The sequence below is a fragment of the Mastacembelus armatus genome, chromosome 1 (assembly GCF_900324485.2).
Source record: "Mastacembelus armatus chromosome 1, fMasArm1.2, whole genome shotgun sequence".
Lineage (NCBI taxonomy): Eukaryota > Metazoa > Chordata > Actinopteri > Synbranchiformes > Mastacembelidae > Mastacembelus > Mastacembelus armatus.
In genome coordinates this window covers 18266643-18285677 of record NC_046633.1, presented here as the reverse complement: position 1 = coordinate 18285677, position 19035 = coordinate 18266643, and the positions used below count along the sequence as shown (strand labels likewise).

Sequence of the window (19035 nt, the reverse complement as noted above, 5' to 3'; positions counted from 1 at the left end):
GTGTTGTGCAGTGATCTCTACTGGGCACAGTGGGCAGAGCTCAGCAGGTAGAGCTGCCTTCAAAAAAAGAGAAGACAGATCAGCTCCTCTAAGATCACAACTCAAAAGGAGCGAGATGCGTTTTCATTATTTATTTATTCATTTCTTATGTTTTATTAACCATTTCCCTGAGGGGCGTCAAATGAAAGATCTCTTCGAATTTCTGCAGCAAAGTGCAAACTTTGGTCTTAGCAGGTTGATGCTGCGCTGATGAGTTGTTTGTGAGCAATGGAGAGAGAGACGCACCCTAACGACAAAGAGACAGGGACGTGACAGAGAGGGGAGGAGGCATCATAAGAAAATCCCACACTTGATGGAAGCGCGCGTCAAATCCTGTGACAACGTGACGTCCGTGGGGCACTGCGCGTGACCGAGGTAAAAGGTTCAAGACGATGGAAATGTAACAGTTTGGCACACGGTTGAGTTCAGTGTGAGGATGATGACCGTGTCCTGCGCATCGGTGGACATGTTTGGAAACGGCGCAGTGCCAAACGGGACCCTCGCGTGTCCCAGAGCGCCTGGAAATTAGTCGGGCCTCGCGCACCTGTTCTGCTTTGCACTTATGAACTTTTCGGTCCTGGGCGCGTCGCCTCATCCTTCTCACGGACAATGAAGACGAGTCGCAGATGCAGGACCCTTCTCTCGGTTACCTTGAACTTCTTCGCCCTGTTTTTCTCCATAACTGCGTTCATTACGACTTACTGGTGCGTGGGGACCCAGAGGGTGCCCAAGCCGAAGTGCAGCAAGCTGCGGACACACCAGTGTATAGACTACGGAGTGAACGAGACGGACCCGAACAAAGTGGTGTACAGCTGGGAGACCGGGGACGACCGGTTCCTGTTCCGACAGTTCCACACAGGCATCTGGATCTCATGTGAGGAAAACATCCACGACGAAAGTAAGAGGTGTGTGTGGGTGGGTGTGTGTGTGTGTGAGTGCGTGCGTGTGTGTGTGTGTGTGCGTGCGTGTGTGGCTACATACCTAGTTTTACATGATTTCATTACCAGCAGAAGAGGGCGTTTACTGCCATTAATTTGACAGTCCATTTTGAAAACATGTAAACACAGTCTGGGCTGTTGTTGCCATTGTCAAAGACCTGTAATTGCATTTGCGGACATACGGCTGCAGTTTCCCCTCATGTTTCCTTTCATTTCGTTTTTATTGTTAGTTTGAATCTTACAGATAATAATTATCACCATCACACTTTGTTTAATCAAACAGAAGGCTACTGTCTAAATCTGCTTTCACTGTGATGCCCCAATCACACTTTAAAACACAGCCCCAGATAAATAAATTTTCACTTTGGAAATGTGTGATTTTCTTCCTTTCCTTCTCATTTCTCAACACTCACAGCTGAGTTGATCTGTTTGAACGTTTCCATTTCATGATAGCTACAGGATGAGCTGCCTTCATTTATATCAGTCTGTATTTAGAGATCTGGAAAATGTATGTGGTTTAATCTGGTGTGAAGCGCCGAGCTTGGGGAAAAGGAGGAAAAAGGGGGGCGCTCATCCTGCAGACTCAGTACTGTACTGGGACCAAGAAGTCTGTGTAGTCTTGGGGGGCTGGCACGGATTGTTTCATTATATTTCTTCATTCACTTTGGCTCTGAAATGGCATCTAACTCTTTAAAACACCCATCTGATATCAGCCTATGCTAATGTCACATATTTACATAATAGAAATGAACCCCACATTGAGATTATTCAATTGGTAGCACATCTCATCAAGTGGCTATAGGGTGAGGGTGGGCGGCTGAGACAGCTTGAGTTAATAAGGATTATGTAACAGGGGCCTTGATGAGTTTTTCCTCAAAACAGCTGTTGCCACCCTCCTTGTACCTGATTAAAGTGTTCCACTTAGCTACAACAAATCCAGCGACACAGTCTGCTCAACAGATGACACAGAGAAATCATCGCAGCTGCAGGAATGTGGCCTGTCATTTTTTTCTGTCCTGTTTGGTAAAGTCACAGACTCTCATCACGTCACCAAGGTTTGACAGGCTGACGTGTTATTAGAGGGCTATTTTTAAAGACTAACTTTATTCCGTTCTTGTTTATTTTTATTGTTTGATTCTATTAGTGCAAAGTACCTGTAATCTCAGTAAGACAAGAAGCAGATGCTGAACGGCTTTGCCAACACACCAGCTGGTTTCGCCGAATCAGAAGCTCTAAAAGCTGCGTTTCTGACATGTGGCTCTTATTTAACATTCTGTTCATTCAGTTTTTTGAACTTTTGAACTCTGAACATTGTGTTGCTGTGGAGGAGCTCTCATCCTGTCTGAGCTGATTCTGTGAAACATACCTGAACAGAAATCAGGATTTAAACACAGACTAGGACCTGGACTAAAGCCTGAACCAGTTCAAAACTAAAAGCATCATTTTTTAATTGTTTTTAATTAAAAGCCAGTTCCCTTTAACCTTTTTAACTTTTCACAAGTCCACATGGATCTTTTTCACAAACTAACACTTATTTCTGCATAGTGCCAAAGATGCCACTGCTGATGTGTTGAACCATTTTAATGCAACCCGTTTTTTTTTTTTTTCCTTCTGCTGTGCTGCTAGGTGAGAGGTGTCGAAGCTTCATTGATTTGGCCCCTGCATCAGAGAAAGGTAAGGGAACCTGGCTCCTCATCAGGACCTCTAACCGTACTAACAAAGTTCCTTAAAGCCCACTCATGGGACGGTATAATCTGGCTCAAGCTCCATCATCTGCCTGAAAGACGGTCAGAAGTAACACTGCCCTCCATTTCTCCCTACAATCAAAGAACCTGTTGTTGAACCTTACAAGAAACACAACAATTGATGCAGTTATTGTAAACTGTGTTATTTGTAAAAAGACAATAGAATCTCTAAAGCTGATGCCCAACAATGAACGCTTTTTGAATAATTACACCTTTTGAGTTTAATATCAACTGTGAACTAAGATAATAAGTAACACTAAGTCACGTTTATTCCCGGCTCTGTGTGGGGTCATTGCATACTGTAAACACTTCCTCAGTATGATTTTGGGTCTGTTCATATAATTCCATCAACTTCTTAAACCAGCAAGTATTTTCTTTTAGACGTCAGCTGTGCCGACACTGTCCTTTGAGAAATGACCTGTGAGGTGACAGATTGAATAGCAACAAACATGAGAGGCAGGCTGCAGAGGTGAAGCAGTGTCTAATCTTTACATGCAGCCAGATTACATTTGGCTTGATTAAATGGAAAGCTGAAAACAGTGTGGTGTAGACTGAAGAGCTCTGACATCAGTTGAAAATGAACAGCTGTCTGAGGAACCACTGAGATGTTGGATTAAATCTACTGTAAATCAGATGTTTAGGTGTTTTAACAATGGTTCATAAAATGTTTACAGACCATTTCAGTTGATGTCCCATAAATCAGCAGCAGTTCTCTTTTAAGACCACCAGTCAATGTGGCATATATTTAAGTCTAAGAATTGCATGATGGTGTTGATCACTTCATTTCAATTATAATAAATTAATTCATAGCAGAATCTACCATATACATCTGTACTAAATGCTTACAGCAGGAGTGAAGTACTTGTTGTAAAATGGCAACAAATGGCAACTAAGACTGATCCAAGCAAAGAATAAAAACAATGTAAATGTAGTTATTAAACTAATAGAATTCCTGTAACTAGATTACATCACAGTATCAGGCACATTTCCCATAATACTGTCTTTATTTAATATAGCTGTAACCAAATGTTCTTGTGTTTCAGGGATGCTGTGGCTGTCGCTGGTTTCTGAGATGCTGTACATTGTTCTGTTGGTGGTGGGCTTCAGTCTCATGTGTTTGGAGCTGGTCCACTCCAGCAACATCATTGATGGTCTCAAACTCAATGCCTTCGCTGCCGTCTTCACAGTGCTCTCAGGTAGTTTTAATTTGACTTGTAATAAATGTTTCATGTTTTTATTGCCTGTAGTGTAGTCAAATGTTTGTGGTTCTTTTTTATGTCAGGTTTGAGAAATGGCTTCTTTGAATATGGCAATAACATATTACCTTGCATGTCATAATAAGAAAGGAGGGATAAAAAAATGTGCGTCATTTGCCTTCAAAAATTATATGGAAGATGTGAGCGCTTGCTGAAAATTGCATTCTGTCTCAATCCAATAAGCCAGTTTTATGTGAAAAACAGGAATAAATCCAAAATATATTAAAAATCTATGATGTAGGAATGTAAAACACAGTCATGGTGCCGAGTCAAAAGGTGAACAAATTTTAGTGGCTGATGAGATGAAAGAACTGAGTTTGTAATTAAAGATGATATTTGTTTTGTGACTCTTGTCCAAAAAATGTTCAGAACATTTCAGAATGAACAAGTATAAAATATAGGATTGGGCTTTAAGGCTATAAAGTTTGAGATTCCATTATTTCAGCATGTTTATACATATTTATCTATACATGAAAAGAGCAAAATAAGTGTGAGTGTGTTTATGAAAACAAATCATCCTATTTCTGCAGAATTCCCATACCTGTGTCATGTGTTTTGAGCCTTATGTCATTGTCCTGTTAACCAACCTGTGGTTTCAGGTCTTCTTGGCATGGTGGCTCATGTCATGTACACACAGGTCTTCCAGGTCACCGTCAGCCTCGGTCCACCAGACTGGAGACCTTACAACTGGGACTACGGCTGGTCCTTCTGGTACAGTATGAAGCCACAAACACACAGCGGAACTGAACGACTGGGGGCTTCTTTAAAAAATATGTTCACGTATTTAAAACACTACATGCATAAAGCTAAGGCAATGCATGCATTAGGAAGCCAAATAAGGAACTGCATTCTGCATGTTGCAACCCCAAATAGTCAGTTGTAGGTTTGCTCTCACCTCTCCCCAGCATCACTGTCGCTAATGAAAAAAACCCAAAGCTCTCATGTTATGGCAGGATTAGGCTTTGGTGTCCAAAGCTCCAATACAGGCGTGATTGGAATTGCATAAGGGGATAATATTTCACTTTTTTACAATATGCACAGTATGCTGAAAATTCATTTTAAAGACTAAACAATTCTCGACCTTTTGTGGGTGACAACCTGCTTTAAAAGTACATGAGACGATGATTTGTTTGTCTGATCTTGCGTGTGACCCAGCATGCTTGAGAGGAGTGGCGGGTCTTAGAGTGATTGACACTAATCTCTGCAAACACAATGTCAAAATGTTGAGAGAAAAATGTCAAAATGCAATATGGATTGCATCTATGCACCGGAGGCTGGCACGGAGTGCATCACATGCTGGATTCAATTTGAATATAAAATTTTTGCTCTTTATTTCAGCATGGCCTGGGCGTCCTTTACCTGCTGTATGGGCGCATCAGTCACCACCCTCAACTCCTACACGAAGACTGTCATTGAGTTCAGGCACAAACGCAAGACCTTCGAGCAAAGCATTCGTGAGGAGCAAGCAAGGGAGGCTTTCGGGTATTTCCGGGAGCCCTCAGTGCACTCCCTCTCCAAGTCCGTGGAGTTTTATTCCAGCCAGACCCTGCAGAGTGGCAGGAAAACCCCCATACCTGCAGACTCTCTGGATTTGAGTGACATTACACCATCTTTAGGGGAAGAGCAGTGCTGAATTGTGATGGGACAGTAGGTGGTGGTGTTGATCAGTGGAAGTGCTGTTGTCCCTCTCTGGGATGAGCACACTGGTTGAACATCTGACAGGAGTTCATTAGCAATTTGTACATTTTATCACTGCCTTAGTTAAGACAGGTCCTGGACATTCAATTCCTGTGCATACAGGGTTAAAGTGAAGTGGAAAAAAATGGACGTAAACTAATCACAAACTATTATTTTGTTTGTGTAACCTATCATAGCATAGATTTAAGAGTAAATGTGTGCCCCTAAAGATGGACAGGAGCTCTCAGATGCTAACAGCCTTAAGAGATAAGTTTTCATCAATCACTATATCAATGCAAAGACAGGATGATAGTTTAACTGGTCTTTATAAACTGAAATAAAGACACAAATACTTGCTGCAAATGATGTGCCTACAATTAGAAATTGTAAATATGTTGTTGAGTGTGAGTGTGCAGTACATTTGAACATAGAATGGTTGTGGAAAAATTGTCTAATTTTTGTTGTGGGTGATCATAATCAGTTAAGTTTCTTGCCTCACAAAGGCCAGACAAGCATTTCCAACATAACAATGTGAACCACATATTGCATGATGCTTCAGGTGAACACTTAAAGTGACGTCGATAGACCATTGAGTGTGTAATTTTCTTTTGATGTTTCTGCTTTGATTGGAGGACAATACTTAATGTTTCATATAATTATGCTGGATATTAAACACCCCATCCACTCAGAAATGAATCATAATGCATTGTTATTACTGGCATAATTGTGAAGTGTGTGGGGGGCATGACTGAAATGGGTTTTTGTTTGATTATGTAGTGTGCTGTTCTCCAGTCCTGCTGCCATAATTCAGATAACAGAAGTAATAAAAATGCTGTTACTAGGATTTCAGTTATTCACAACAGTCAATAATTAACCTGTATGATTGACAGTGGAGGTGGCACGGTGGATTGGTGGTTAGCACTGTTGCCTCCCAGCAAGAAGGTTCCATGTTGCATGGTTGCATGTTCTCCCTGTGCTTGTGTGGGTTTTCTCCAGGTACTCTGGTTTCCTCCCACAGTCCAAAAACATGTATGTCAGGTTGATTGGTGACTCTAAATTGCCCATAGGAGTGAGTGTGAGTGTGTGAGGTTGTTTGTCTCTATGTGGCCCTGTGATGGACTGGTGACCTGTCCAGGGTGGACCCCTGCCTTTCACCCACAGAGAGCTGGGATAGGCTCCAGCTGATCCCTGGGACCATAAATAGAAATTAGTAGGTATAGATGATGGATGGTTGGCTTGGCAACGGATTTCTGATTTTGTTTGCCCTGTGTTTTGCTTCTTAAGCTTCAAAAAGACAATCGTCCTAACCTCTGGTTGGTGGATGCTCAAACCTGCAGGAAAGACTTAAGGCTGTAAAAAAAAAAAAAAAAAAAACCTTACGAAAAATGTAAATGTTGGTTTATAATGAATAAACTCCTACACTTTTACATACATGTCAGAAGTGATCATGATTTAAAGATAAGTCAATGAAGGATAGTACTGAGTTGTAAAGGTACATATGCTTACCATTAAGTACCATTAATGTCTCCATCAACAGAAACCAAATGGGATTTCAATTGATATTAAAATATTGAAAGTACCAGTGCTGAACATATCATTTCAATTTTAAAAAAAATATTAGACTACATTTATATGTGAAGCCTGGTAGCCTGTTTCATACAGATGTTTATGTTTCAGACAAATACGCAGGTTAAGAAATTGTTACTGTAGCTGGACACTAGAAGGCATTATTGTCTGCTGATGGGATAAAGTTTCTCTGTCTTCTTTTCCTTTCGGCTGCTCCCTTCAGGGGTCGCCACAGCGAATCATCTGCCTCCATTTAACCCTATCCTCTGTATCCTCCTCACCCACACCAACTATCCTCATGTCCTCCTTGGATAAAGTTTCTCTGTGTTTACCTTAAATCTAAGTTTAAAAAATACAGTATTGTACAAGGTGCTTTCATAAGACCACAATTAGTCTGAAAGTCAGCCATCATTCAGTGGTCAGCCTACACACGCAAAAGTCAGAAACTAAGCCTCTGATACTTATACACTGAGAATGGAGGAGACGTCTTTTGTCTGATAAATTTAAACTTTAAAACACACACACACATTTGTGTATTGTTTTATTCTGGATTTTTCATCTGGTGAAAAGTAGGTACCATTTGACCAATGATTATTCAAAGCAGTGTTTTATGTGTCTTAAAATATGGGAGTCGTAGAAATAACTAAAGAACCTCCAGTCAGAAAGTTTGAGAAGACTTTCAATTTATGATAAGCCTAAAATTCTGTGCCTGGTGTGCATAAAGCCTGCAGAGGGCACTGTTGCCTTGACAGACTGGTCTCCAAATTATATTTTATTCAAAAGATCGTCGTGACAGTAATTTTGCTTCTTGCCACTGGCTCATTTTGGCATGAATATTTTCAATGCAATTCCTAGCAATGTAATATACACGGAACATCTTTTATTTTTACCTTTCTTTTATTTATATCTTGAATTTATCCACACTACCTGTCAAAAGTTTGAAAACTGTGAATAGGAAACTGTCCAAACTTTGGTAGTAATGTACTAATATATATATATATATATATATATATATATATTCATTAATGGTGTACATATGGTATACATATTATTTTGTTTATAATATAATTATACATACTTTCTGTATTTATCATACAAAGAATTTACACTGTAATAGAAACATAGTAGTAAATATATATTTGTAATAAACGTAAGAGGTGGGCCTGCACTTTCTTATAGCCCTGCTACAGCAGTGACCTTTATTCTTTCGCATGTACAGCAAGATTGAATTTATTGATGCAAAACCATAACATAAGACGGATTTACATCATTTAAAGAATCCATTCTGTTGTTATTTTCAGTACTGTTTCATGCCATGTGGAAAGATCAAGTCTGAGCCTTTTGTTCAGTAACCATCATCATATTCATTCTGGGCCTGCTGCCGGGCCAACATGGCCTGAATGAGAGCGCTGGAGCCTGAAGGAGCTGGGTCTTGTGGGGAAGCAGGATACCACTGAAACCTGTCTTCCTCCTCTGCTTGCATGACTTGCATCCTAACCCCTGACACAGAAGATTGCAAGTCATCTGCAATTTCCGTTGTGTCCTCCTCTGCTTGGTTTGTTGAAAATGCTGTATTGTAGTCTTCCTCCCTCTCTTGACCCATGGCCCTTTGTCTGGCTTGCATGTCCTGTGAGAAGGTGCTGAAGGATGACGGGTAATTATCAGGCATCGAGTAAGAACCTTCACCCTGGTCTTCAGCTCTTTGACGGGCCAACATGGCTTGCAGCAGAGCGCTGGAGGTGGAGATGTCAGAGGGAATGAGAACTCCACTGGCTCCGTGTCTTTCTTCTTCTTCGAGCCGCTGTCGATTGAGTAAAGCCTGAACCATGGCGTTTGAGTTGGACTGGCTGCCTGAGGACTGGCCATCTGATCGCTGTCTGTGCTGAGGGACAGAAAAAAATAGTCAGTGAAGTGGATTTTAACAAATCAGTTAGTTTCAATAGTACAGAACGATTTTGACAACAAACCTTTTTTTGATTCTTCTGTTTGTGATTTTTATTTGGCTGAGATTTCTGGAGATTCTGCAGCTTGTCTATTAAGAAAGACTTGTCTTTCCCCTCCTGTTGAGGTAAAAAAAAAAAAAAAAAAACAGAGATAAAATAAAAAATCATGGCAAAAATGAATTTCTATTGCACTTAAGTTAAACAAGCATCATCTAGGTATTCTCAAAGGCACATATATAAAACACTTACATTAACAATCTGTTGCCTCAGTAGACCAATGAGCTCCTTGCGGCCCTGAGTAACTTGCCAGAAGATGTATATGATGGCCCTAAGCAGGAAACACATGACCGGGTAAAAAAAAAAAAAAAAAAAAAAAAAGAAAGAAATGTAATTTTATTATTGCAGACCCCCAATACAGATTGAATAAAATATATAAATAATATAAAATTGAACATTGATAAACAGACTGTATGAACACAGTGTTCCAGTTTCTATTGGTGTCTTCTTTACACTTACATAAATGTTAGTAAAGACACTAAACTATTGTGACAGCTCGGTATGGTGCAGTTTTTATGTTGCTGCTCTATGTAACATGATTAGCCTGAGTGACAGACTCACTGTATAATGTAACAAGACTGCCTTGAAAATCAATGATCTGAGCAATGATCTGTAAAGCTACTGCTTTGGACATGACATGTTATCACACTTACATTTCGTTCTCCATTTTGTTCATTTGATTGCCTTTTAAATAGTTTCTTAGTACAATTGCTTTACTAAAATTATTATTACTAGAATTATTACCCACAATTCATAAATGGCTTGTTTTCTATTGCTATGTATGTATCTCTGCCTATGCATATATTTGAGAAACTAAATATGTGATGCTGTACATCATTTTTCCTTCCAATTACTGTCCTTCAACTCTGTCATATTTTTAGTGATGGCAATGTTGGTATGATTTTATGAACTGCCTTACATCTGGTCATAAAAATCATGTGATGTTATGTTTGATCTGCAGACCCAGACTAATCGAACATGTTGAACATGTCCAACTTCCAATTGGACTAACACTTTAATATGCAGTACATGCAGAAGCCCTGCATTTGAACTTACATGATGATAAGTGTCATAAGAAAGTAAAAGATTTCACTCTTGATGATGTTTTCGTAGATCCAGATGACCCACTGAGAACCAGGGATCTCATGCAGATCATCCATCCAGACTCCAACCACACTGAAGGTACTGTTGAGTCCCCGAAAAGGACCACACTGTTCTGAGGGAGTCAGTCTACAGAGCAAGGCAGGGCGAACACTAGATTGAACTTTGATTTGACAACAACTATAAAAATCACAGAAAGTGTTTGTTTTGGTGGGAGAAATATTTAAACTCTAGAAATGGGATTGTTGGGGGTTTTGTGCAGAAATTGATCCATAAGTTTCCCATCTGTTAATGTTGCATAAAATGTTTTAAAAACAGGTCATATCCTCGTACCTCCAGGCAGTGTATGCAACTATGGACAGAGATCCCACAAAGAAAGGGAAGAAGAGCAGAGCAATGAAGATGGTTTGCATTTGAGCCGCCCTGGCTGTTCGCCGTGGAGGCTGGCAGTTCTGGGTCAGGCTGACCTAGGGATGAGGGCACACACGAACAAACACATGCATATAACCATTTTTCTTCATTTTCTTCGCAATAACGATTCCAATAAGGATTCAATTTCTGATTAGCCTCATAAAAGAAAACACATGGATCTCTTCAAGGTTTTTGAACAGCATTGCCTCAAAGGTCATTCAGCATATTTGTGAAATATTCAGCAACACTAGATAAAATTACCAATCACATCTAAGCCATCTACCTTCCTGGGATTGATTAACCTTTCCTCGTACAGTACAATGCATTCAAATGATTTACTTTAAAAATCCAAAGCCCATAGTACAAGTAGTATTTTCCATAGTACAAAATAAAGCATGCAGTCAGTGTAATGAAAGGGTTTAAATTAATTACTGGCTCAGAGACACAATTTGAGTAACATGAGCCATATAAGAGCATATAGAGCGGCTCAGGCAGTGATGGCATTGTTTCTGTTGATTGCAGCGTGTCCTCATGGCAGTTCCTTTTACAAAGCTGCCTAACCTTGTAAACCTGCATTTACCTTCTTCAGGTAAAACAAGATAAAAAGTTTGAGAATCTGAATGGCAGGCAGCAGAGGAGAGAAGTAGATTCCAATCCTATGAAGAGAAAATAGAGAGTACAACCAGCTTTAATACAAAATGGACACTTTGACCTGGGGAGAAAATGTAAATCTTGTTTTACTAGACAATGTGTCAATTTGTTTTAATAAGTATTAAATGTATTATTTTTTACCAGGCAAGAGATTGTGCATAAATGAGCTCAAGGACATTTCTGGCTACATCAAACTCTGGAACCCCGAGACGTGGTATTAACCTGGTCCCAATCACACTGTAGTAGAGAAAAGATTATCATTTACAGCTTAGAATAACTTTCCTTGTTTATATTGTAAAAGATTAACTACATCTTACTTGCTGAGAAATTCTCCAAAGAAGGATCCCAGCATCAGGAAAAGGAAGTCAACAATGACCAGACGGTACAAAGCCTGTCCTACCACAGACTCCCAGCACTGTGGCAAACACATCAGACGGGTGAGTGAAGGTTTATATGGTGAAACTCATATTGATATGGCGTTATTCAATGTCAGACATACCGAAAACTTCTTAGCCACCACGTTCATCCAGTAATAACACAAAACAGCCAGAATGGACATCTTGAGTAAGATATTTCTGCATGTGGGAAAACATTTCAAGCATTATTGGAGAGTTTGAATGAAATACGTTTTAATTTTCTAGTTTGAATATAAACTAAATGTAAAGCTTCAGCCAGCAGCTTGAGTTTGCTGTAGGTAGTATAAAGGCTGAAGGGCAAACAACAAGCATGGCTCTTTCTGAAGGTAGCAACTTCCACATACTATCACCTTCTAATCTCAGTAATTGAACAATTAAATCTATCTTGTGTAATCTGTATGAATAAGAATATTAAAAAGTCAAAGTGCAAAACCATTGTACCCAGCAACCTAATGATTAATAACCGTCTGCCATAACTGCCATAACCACAGGATCATGATTTGGCCCTTAGCTGTGGGAACCTTGTTGAATGTCATACTCCCCCTCTCTTCTGTTGGTGGCTTTATAAGGGAATAATGCAAGAAGTAGTCCATTAACTACTTAACTACTTAACCATCTGTAACACTACAGCATGTCATTTTAATGCTTCAAGGCCTTTTTGTTATCTCCAGACAGAGGCAGGATAGATGCTTCTCTTCATCTCCTGTCTTTGTGCCATACGAAGATAAACTAATCAGCTGTTGGGTCCAGCTTTAGATTGAACAGACAGATGTGAAGCGATAAATGTATTACCCTAAATGTCTATTGCTTCACATCGCATTACATATCCTCATAATCCTATGTTCTTCAATTCATGTAGTGTGTGCTATCTGCTATCTGACCTGACTACCAGAGCATATATCTGTCTCCGATGGCTGGAGTAGTGCTCAAACTTGTTGAAGAGGGAATAGAGGAGTGGCACAACCAGGTTCATCAGAGACACGACAAAGGGAACCAGGAGTGTCTCTGCCTCTTGAAGCAGAGACCAGTTGGCAGCATCTGCCTCTCGCTATAAAGATAACAAATCGAGGTCAGATCCAGATAGTGGTTGGAGACGAACGCTGTGCAATAAAATGAATCAAACCCTGCGCTGCTGGTAAATTACTTGACACATTAATGTTAGTCAGTTGTAAGTTTATGATGCATACTGATGATATGCTGCGTATGAGCACGCTATAAAATATTATCATATTCATTGTCTTTACACATACACATAAAGGGAACTTCAACATTAATGGCAAAACTACTAGTACAAGTCAGAGGGAAACTTATTAGGAAAATATAATGGAAAATGTTTGTTTACTCTGACTTGTAGAAATAAATAAACCCTAGAGACAGAAGAGGTAATGAAAATAAAGTAAAATAAAAAAAAAAGGAAATGGTGTGGCAAAGGGGCTAGGAATTATATTTTCCAGGCAGAGAATAAACATTTTTTTTCTATTATTTTTAGTCTAGATTCAACAAAAACAATTATCCCAGTTCAACAATAAGCCTAATTATTCATTCTTGACATACCGGTTGTTCATATTGGCAGAGATAATAGATGCTTACTCCACAGCCAACAACCAAGCTAGTGGAGAGCAGCCAGAAACCCAGATAAACCCCCAGGTGCTTCAGTTTTTCAGAGAGGGTTAGTAGCTGCCTCTGTGCTTTATCTGATAAAGACTCCTAGAGAAATGGCAAGAGGACAAACATGGTGATAAAAAAGAATGAGATGTGTGATGTGTCTCTAAAAAGGAAGTTATCTCTAAAGATGTTTTGTCTGAATTTTCTCTAAAGCTTATTGTATAGATTAGTTAGAGCTGATTTCCAATATCCATCCATCCATCCATCCATCCATCCATCCATCCATCCATCCATTCTTCTCTATACCTGCTTATTCCTATTTAGGGCCACAGGGATCTTCTTCCAATATCCACATGTCTTCAGTATATATTCCATGATGTGTGCCAAATATCTTTTCATAAAAATCGACTATAGCTTTCTTGACTTGCTGTTTTACTCGACAACAATAGTGCTGAAACACAATAACAGTCACCTGTATTTGGACACGGAGGTTGTTCTTGCGCTGTCTCACTGCCCTCTCATTGGTTATACTGAAGTCCCAGCTGCTTAGAAGCTGCCATGCACTGTTAGAAGTTGGGTCTGCTAGTACATAGTTTTTCTTGAATGAGCTTGCCATGCTGTACAGGGATAGACACAGACAGGGAAAACAGGACAGGCAACATTTAAATTCATACTACTAAAACCCGACCAAAAAATGTGTAATGTATTCAATCAATAGTTATAAGAGCACCTGACTGACCTGAAAATAAGTGCAATTCCACAAAGCACCATGTAGACTGCAATGGTAAAGAAATAGGCCAGCTTCATGTCGTACTTCACCAGGCCAACAAGAGTTTCATTGCTGTACCCACCATAGTACATGATAGTGTAGGTGAAGTAACCCTGGAGAAACCAAAACATATCTTTTATGTAGTGGAAAAGATTTAGTCCTGCTGCCATAATTTACTCTGTGAAGAGTGAATAATGTAACCGAACTCTTTACAGAGCATCTATATCTTAATTAAAAATACAGTGCATTAACTGACTGGGTTCAGTATAGTGCTAAATGAATTGATGAGATGGTTGTAAACATGAAAAGTAAAGATGTGTTGTCTGATGGGCGCCTCCACTCACAGCTCCAGTCAGCATTTCCAGTCCTGTGAAGCTCACATTTGGTGGTATGTTGGGTGAAGGGTCATAAACAAGCAGCGGGATGGTGATAAATCCAAAGTTAACCAGGAAGGAGAAGATGTTAAACATTAGCAACCACTTGAGGAACACAAAATAGGAGAGGACACTGGTGCCAAACCTGCCGCCAATCTCTTTCATAATGCTTTGCCACAGTTTCAGGGTCTGCCTGGCTGACTTTATGCTGTAACCGCACCTGCGGAAAGACTGAGAGAACAGCTTGAAACATGACCACTGAATCAAAACTTGATTATTAGTGTTATACTGTTTTATGATTAATGAAACACTCACCAGTGACACATTCTCAGAGCAATCAGCAAAACATCTGAATGCGTGAGATTGCTTTGATGACTTGAATACAAGTACTTGGCTCCTGTGAAGGAAATTCAGAACAAAAATTCATATAATTATTATGACATTTAAATTTCACACTTTCCAGATTATTTCCTTTTATAATGTACTTTATGAGCTTAAGTATGGCGTAATGATTAACTCAGTACTTTGAATGAAGTCTTCATCTTTAACTGCTAGTGACTCAAAACCAACCTGATGTGTTTCTTCTCTTTAAAGCTCATTGAAAGTCCCCGGATGGCCCGGATTCGGTCTCGCGTTGACAGACCAACAAGTTCCTTGACCAGGTTTTGTTCTTCTGTCGTACACAAGACAACACAACATGCCCTCCCTGTTACAGTATCTTTACATGTTACAAACACCATCAAGAATGTTGATCAGGTGTCACACTTTTTATATCCCATATCCAGAGGAATAATCTGAGACAGACCATAGGCTCTTACCATTCTCCATTTCGTTCCTGATGGCTTCCTCTGCCAATGTTAGATGGTTGTAGTCAGCGTTAGGAAGCATGCACGTCCTGCCCATCGTCATGCCTCTCCATCGTACAGTTATGTTACCTGGATGAGTACACAGAAAGAGGCAAATGTCTTTTGCTGCATGATTATTACAGATTTTACTGTGAGCTTAATATTTACATGTAGCAGATAAGAAGTACAGGTACAAGGTTTTTGATCACCTGCACACACCTTTGAAATGGTTATGTTAGTGCAATATACAGTTTGAGCTACTACAGGTGCTATAGTCACATAAAAATACAATGTAAAAATGCAAAAGACTTAGCTGCATCTAGTGGTGAGATTGAAGAGTGCAACCATCTGAACACCCATAACACCCCACGCACCATTTATACCATTTAAGACAAAACACGATTCCCTGTCTAAAGCCAGTGGTTGGTTTGTCCTTTCTGAGCTTCTGTAGAAACATGGCTGCCACCATGAAAGGAGACCTGCTCCCTATTTAGATTTTGAGGGCTCATTCTAATTATTAAGAAAATGCAACATTATTTTGTGGTCATTATACAGTAGTGACAGCATATATATGAATACTATATTTAATTTCTACTAATACTGTACATCGCTCTAAATATTATACATTAAACTCTTAGTTCACTACTGTCATTAATATTAGAATAGACCCAGTGACACTGTCAGGCTGTATTTAGGAAAAGCAACACATGCCACGCTCACATTTAGCAGGAAAAATACAATGTTCACCACCTGAGTTTACATCAGCATCTGACTGTTTGCTAATTATTAATAGTCACAAAACTGAAGCTGATGGGAGTGTCCTTACTGACAAGTTCGAATGTTGATCTGATGATGGCACTAGATAGAAAATGATGGTGTTACCCACGTTTTCACAGTTCATCAGCAAATACAGGAATATCAGAAACTAATAACAACCCATCAAAATGTCAATAGGCCATTTAACTGAAAACAGCAAATTGTCTATTTTCATTGCCAGCCTCCTTTATTTCCTTGCCATTTATTGTTGTGCAGCCCATATTAATAATTACCCAATTGGTTGTTCAGTTTTGCTCAGTTGATTCATAATCAAAGTCAACCCACATGAATGCCACATTTGTTTTAAATTATTGTCATGTAATGCAGTATGAGAGCTTGCAGTAACTTTGTAAAGACTGACTTTTATCTTTAAGTATTACCTGACACTGAAGAAGGAAGTCGAATAGAAGGTGATCGATCATAATCAGGGTCGACTTGGAAGGTGCTGTGATCTAAAGTGAGGAGGAAATATAGTAGATGTATAAACAGAAGGATCACCTAGCAACTTAAAGAGATATATACAAGACTGCAGGGGTCACCTGATATGGTCTAACAAATAGTCACCACCAGATACTATTGAGTTTCCATTTTTCATTTGATTTAATGCAATAAAGACTTGTATACACAGACCTAATGTCACACACACACTGTAGATCTTCCACTCACTCAGGTCATGCTGCCATGAAGGGCTCCCAGGGTGTGTTGAGGTGAGGACCATGGGGATACTTTCTGTCCCTGTCCAGCTGTCCCCGTGCCAGCCCCCCAAGGGTACTCTCCCTGCAGCATCATCAGTGCTGTTCTGACCCACAGATGAGTGATCTGTGTCTGCTCTGTTACCCCACCAGGCTGGGTATTCCCCAGCATAGGGATTAGTGTGGTGGGTTTTGCTGGAAGTCCTAAATGCCACAAAGAACATGTTTAAAGTGAGCAATACAGTTCTCACAGTTGAAGTCATGCAGTTTTGTGTTTATGATATCTAAGAGCACTGACGTTCAAGAAAGAAATTTAAATTTCTAGTCATAATTACAATGTGGTCATGGTTATGAATGTAATGTTTTTCTCCTGTGGATATTATATCAACCTACAAGAAAACGCAGGGTTAAATTTGTGAGCACTCTTCTGAAACTAATGAACTCAAGCATCTGTCTCTGAAGTTTAGTGTTATATTTCTAGAAACTTTGAGAGTCTTTAGATCCTAAACGTCTTACCCAGAAGAAGAAAATTTAATTGAAGTGTTATGCAGCCTGAGAAAAGTCAGGATAAATACCACAGCCACGCAGTTGCAAGTTCCTTGAGAACATCCTGTTCATTCCTTCACAGTTCAGTACAATATATGCAGTGTGATTACAAGCACAACCACACACAGCAGATTTTTTGTTATTAAATTGCCACAAACCTTCTATCAATTTCCAGAGTCTCGCTGTCATGGTAGGCAGGGTTAAAATATCCACCACTGCTGTAACTTGTCATGAGCTCTTTGACACTGATTCTTTCTTCAGAGACCAGGAGATTCCTTCAGTTCCCACTGCTTCAGTCACTCTTCAAAATGCTGATGTCTGTAATTTCCACCTCAAGCAACAAACTTGCTCCACTGAATAAACAAAAACATATATGACTATAAGAGTTTGTCTTAAGATATAATCAGAAAGTCGAGAATATTTGCCTTCATTACATATTGTATATAGGCTTCAGTTGTCAACTGCATCAACTTTGATGTAACTTAGACAAGTAGCGCTGTATATTGAGTGGCTGTACTCAGAGTGACAGCTAAATTGTCAGGAAAGCTTGTGTAATTGAATCTCTTTGTTCCAGCCTTATCTGTTCATGATTAATTCATACAGTAGGTTTGGTTTCTCCCATATTCCGTGACACAGCTCTCTGGTTGACACACAGAGTCAATACACAATAGAAGGATAGGAAATTCTGGATAAAAACATTTAGATAACTACAGTCTGGCAAATCAACAATGAATAAACAAATCATAAAGCAGGACCACAAGTAGTGTATGAAAGATCGCAGATTGAAAATCCTGACACATTTTAGCACTCTGCTTTCTTATCAAACTCTGCTTACCTGGTAATTGTGTTGTAATGGAGAGAAAATATACAAACCTAGGTCCTGAATTTATTTTGAAGAGTTGCAAAACAATAACTGAGGAGTAACCAGAGAATCAGCCTGTACTCAGCCTCAGATAAAACAAAGGACGGTCTAGCTACCAGGAAGTGTGTGGTAAACCCATAAAGGTAAAAGTACACTGCCTCTGAATAGGCTGGGCAAATCCTATGTGGGCATTATAGTAGTGCTCTTTGTACCACTACTTTACTGTGACAAAAGTATATAGATTGATTTGTATGGCAGAATTTTATATGTAAGCAAGTATGTACTAATGTTGTTGAAGATTGGATGAAATATGTAAAACATTAATAAAAAGCTGTGTTTCATTAAAAAAACAGCAAGAAATGTTCATAACTCCAGTAGGCATGGCCTCTTTGTGCTCATTCAAATAAATATACATATTGTCTTCTGCACTTCATGGTTCACTGTTAATCAAAACATAAATGGCTCCATAATTGACCACATGGTGGCAAAAATAGATAATCTCTTTCAATATTTTCAGCCTTTCCCCTCGTTTTTCAGGATTTAGGACAGTTTAATCTGAGGTTGTGTTTATTGATTGAAACTGTTGACAGATAAATAGATAAATGACTTAATACAAGTCAATAAATAATATGGAACCCCCAAACAGCTAAAAATCCTTTACAAGGAAGTTCTCAACAAATAAGGCGTAATAAAGGGAAATTCCCTTGGCCAATTACATTGAGACTG

General features: G+C 39.4%; 2 protein-coding genes across 3 annotated transcripts; one reads left to right on the top strand and one right to left on the bottom strand.

The window, feature by feature from the left end:
* The first annotated feature begins 503 nt into the window (after positions 1-503).
* On the top strand, positions 504-5649 carry LOC113128706 (germ cell-specific gene 1-like protein). The gene is made up of 5 exons (XM_026304213.1): positions 504-937; positions 2604-2651; positions 3766-3918; positions 4578-4689; positions 5317-5649. The coding sequence occupies exons 1-5, from the start codon at positions 649-651 to the stop codon at positions 5609-5611; spliced, it is 897 nt and encodes a 298-aa protein (XP_026159998.1). The 5' UTR covers positions 504-648; the 3' UTR covers positions 5612-5649.
* A 2788-nt stretch (positions 5650-8437) lies between these two features.
* On the bottom strand, positions 8438-18471 carry tmc5 (transmembrane channel like 5). Of its 2 annotated transcripts, XM_026304211.1 has the most exons (21): positions 18321-18471; positions 17606-17800; positions 16876-17105; positions 16590-16661; positions 15367-15483; positions 15119-15221; positions 14864-14945; positions 14519-14779; positions 14145-14287; positions 13878-14022; positions 13355-13507; positions 12682-12848; positions 11884-11959; positions 11702-11799; positions 11526-11621; positions 11314-11389; positions 10656-10789; positions 10278-10451; positions 9414-9492; positions 9189-9281; positions 8438-9103 (listed from the first exon to the last, which is right to left on the bottom strand). In XM_026304211.1, exons 2-21 carry the CDS (start codon positions 17677-17679, stop codon positions 8567-8569), a joined length of 2910 nt encoding a protein of 969 aa, XP_026159996.1. In that variant the 5' UTR covers positions 17680-17800; positions 18321-18471; the 3' UTR covers positions 8438-8566. The 2 variants fall into 2 exon arrangements, with proteins under 2 accessions (XP_026159996.1, XP_026159995.1); XM_026304210.1 differs by having other exon boundaries at positions 14519-14945.
* Positions 18472-19035: the final 564 nt, after the last annotated feature.

Excerpts from the sequence above, each read along its gene's own strand:
- LOC113128706 (XM_026304213.1), top strand. The coding sequence starts at position 649 with ATGAAGACGAGTCGCAGATGCAGGACCCTTCTCTCGGTTACCTTGAAC. Across the intron at positions 2,652-3,765 it reads GGCCCCTGCATCAGAGAAAG|GGATGCTGTGGCTGTCGCTG; the intron begins GTAAGGGAACCT and ends CTTGTGTTTCAG. Across the intron at positions 4,690-5,316 it reads GACTACGGCTGGTCCTTCTG|CATGGCCTGGGCGTCCTTTA; the intron begins GTACAGTATGAA and ends TCTTTATTTCAG.
- tmc5 (XM_026304210.1), bottom strand. The coding sequence starts at position 17,679 with ATGACAAGTTACAGCAGTGGTGGATATTTTAACCCTGCCTACCATGAC. Across the intron at positions 12,849-13,354 it reads TCTGCCAATATGAACAACCG|CGAGAGGCAGATGCTGCCAA; the intron begins GTATGTCAAGAA and ends TTATCTTTATAG. Across the intron at positions 10,790-11,313 it reads TCTTGTTTTACCTGAAGAAG|GTCAGCCTGACCCAGAACTG; the intron begins GTAAATGCAGGT and ends CCTCATCCCTAG.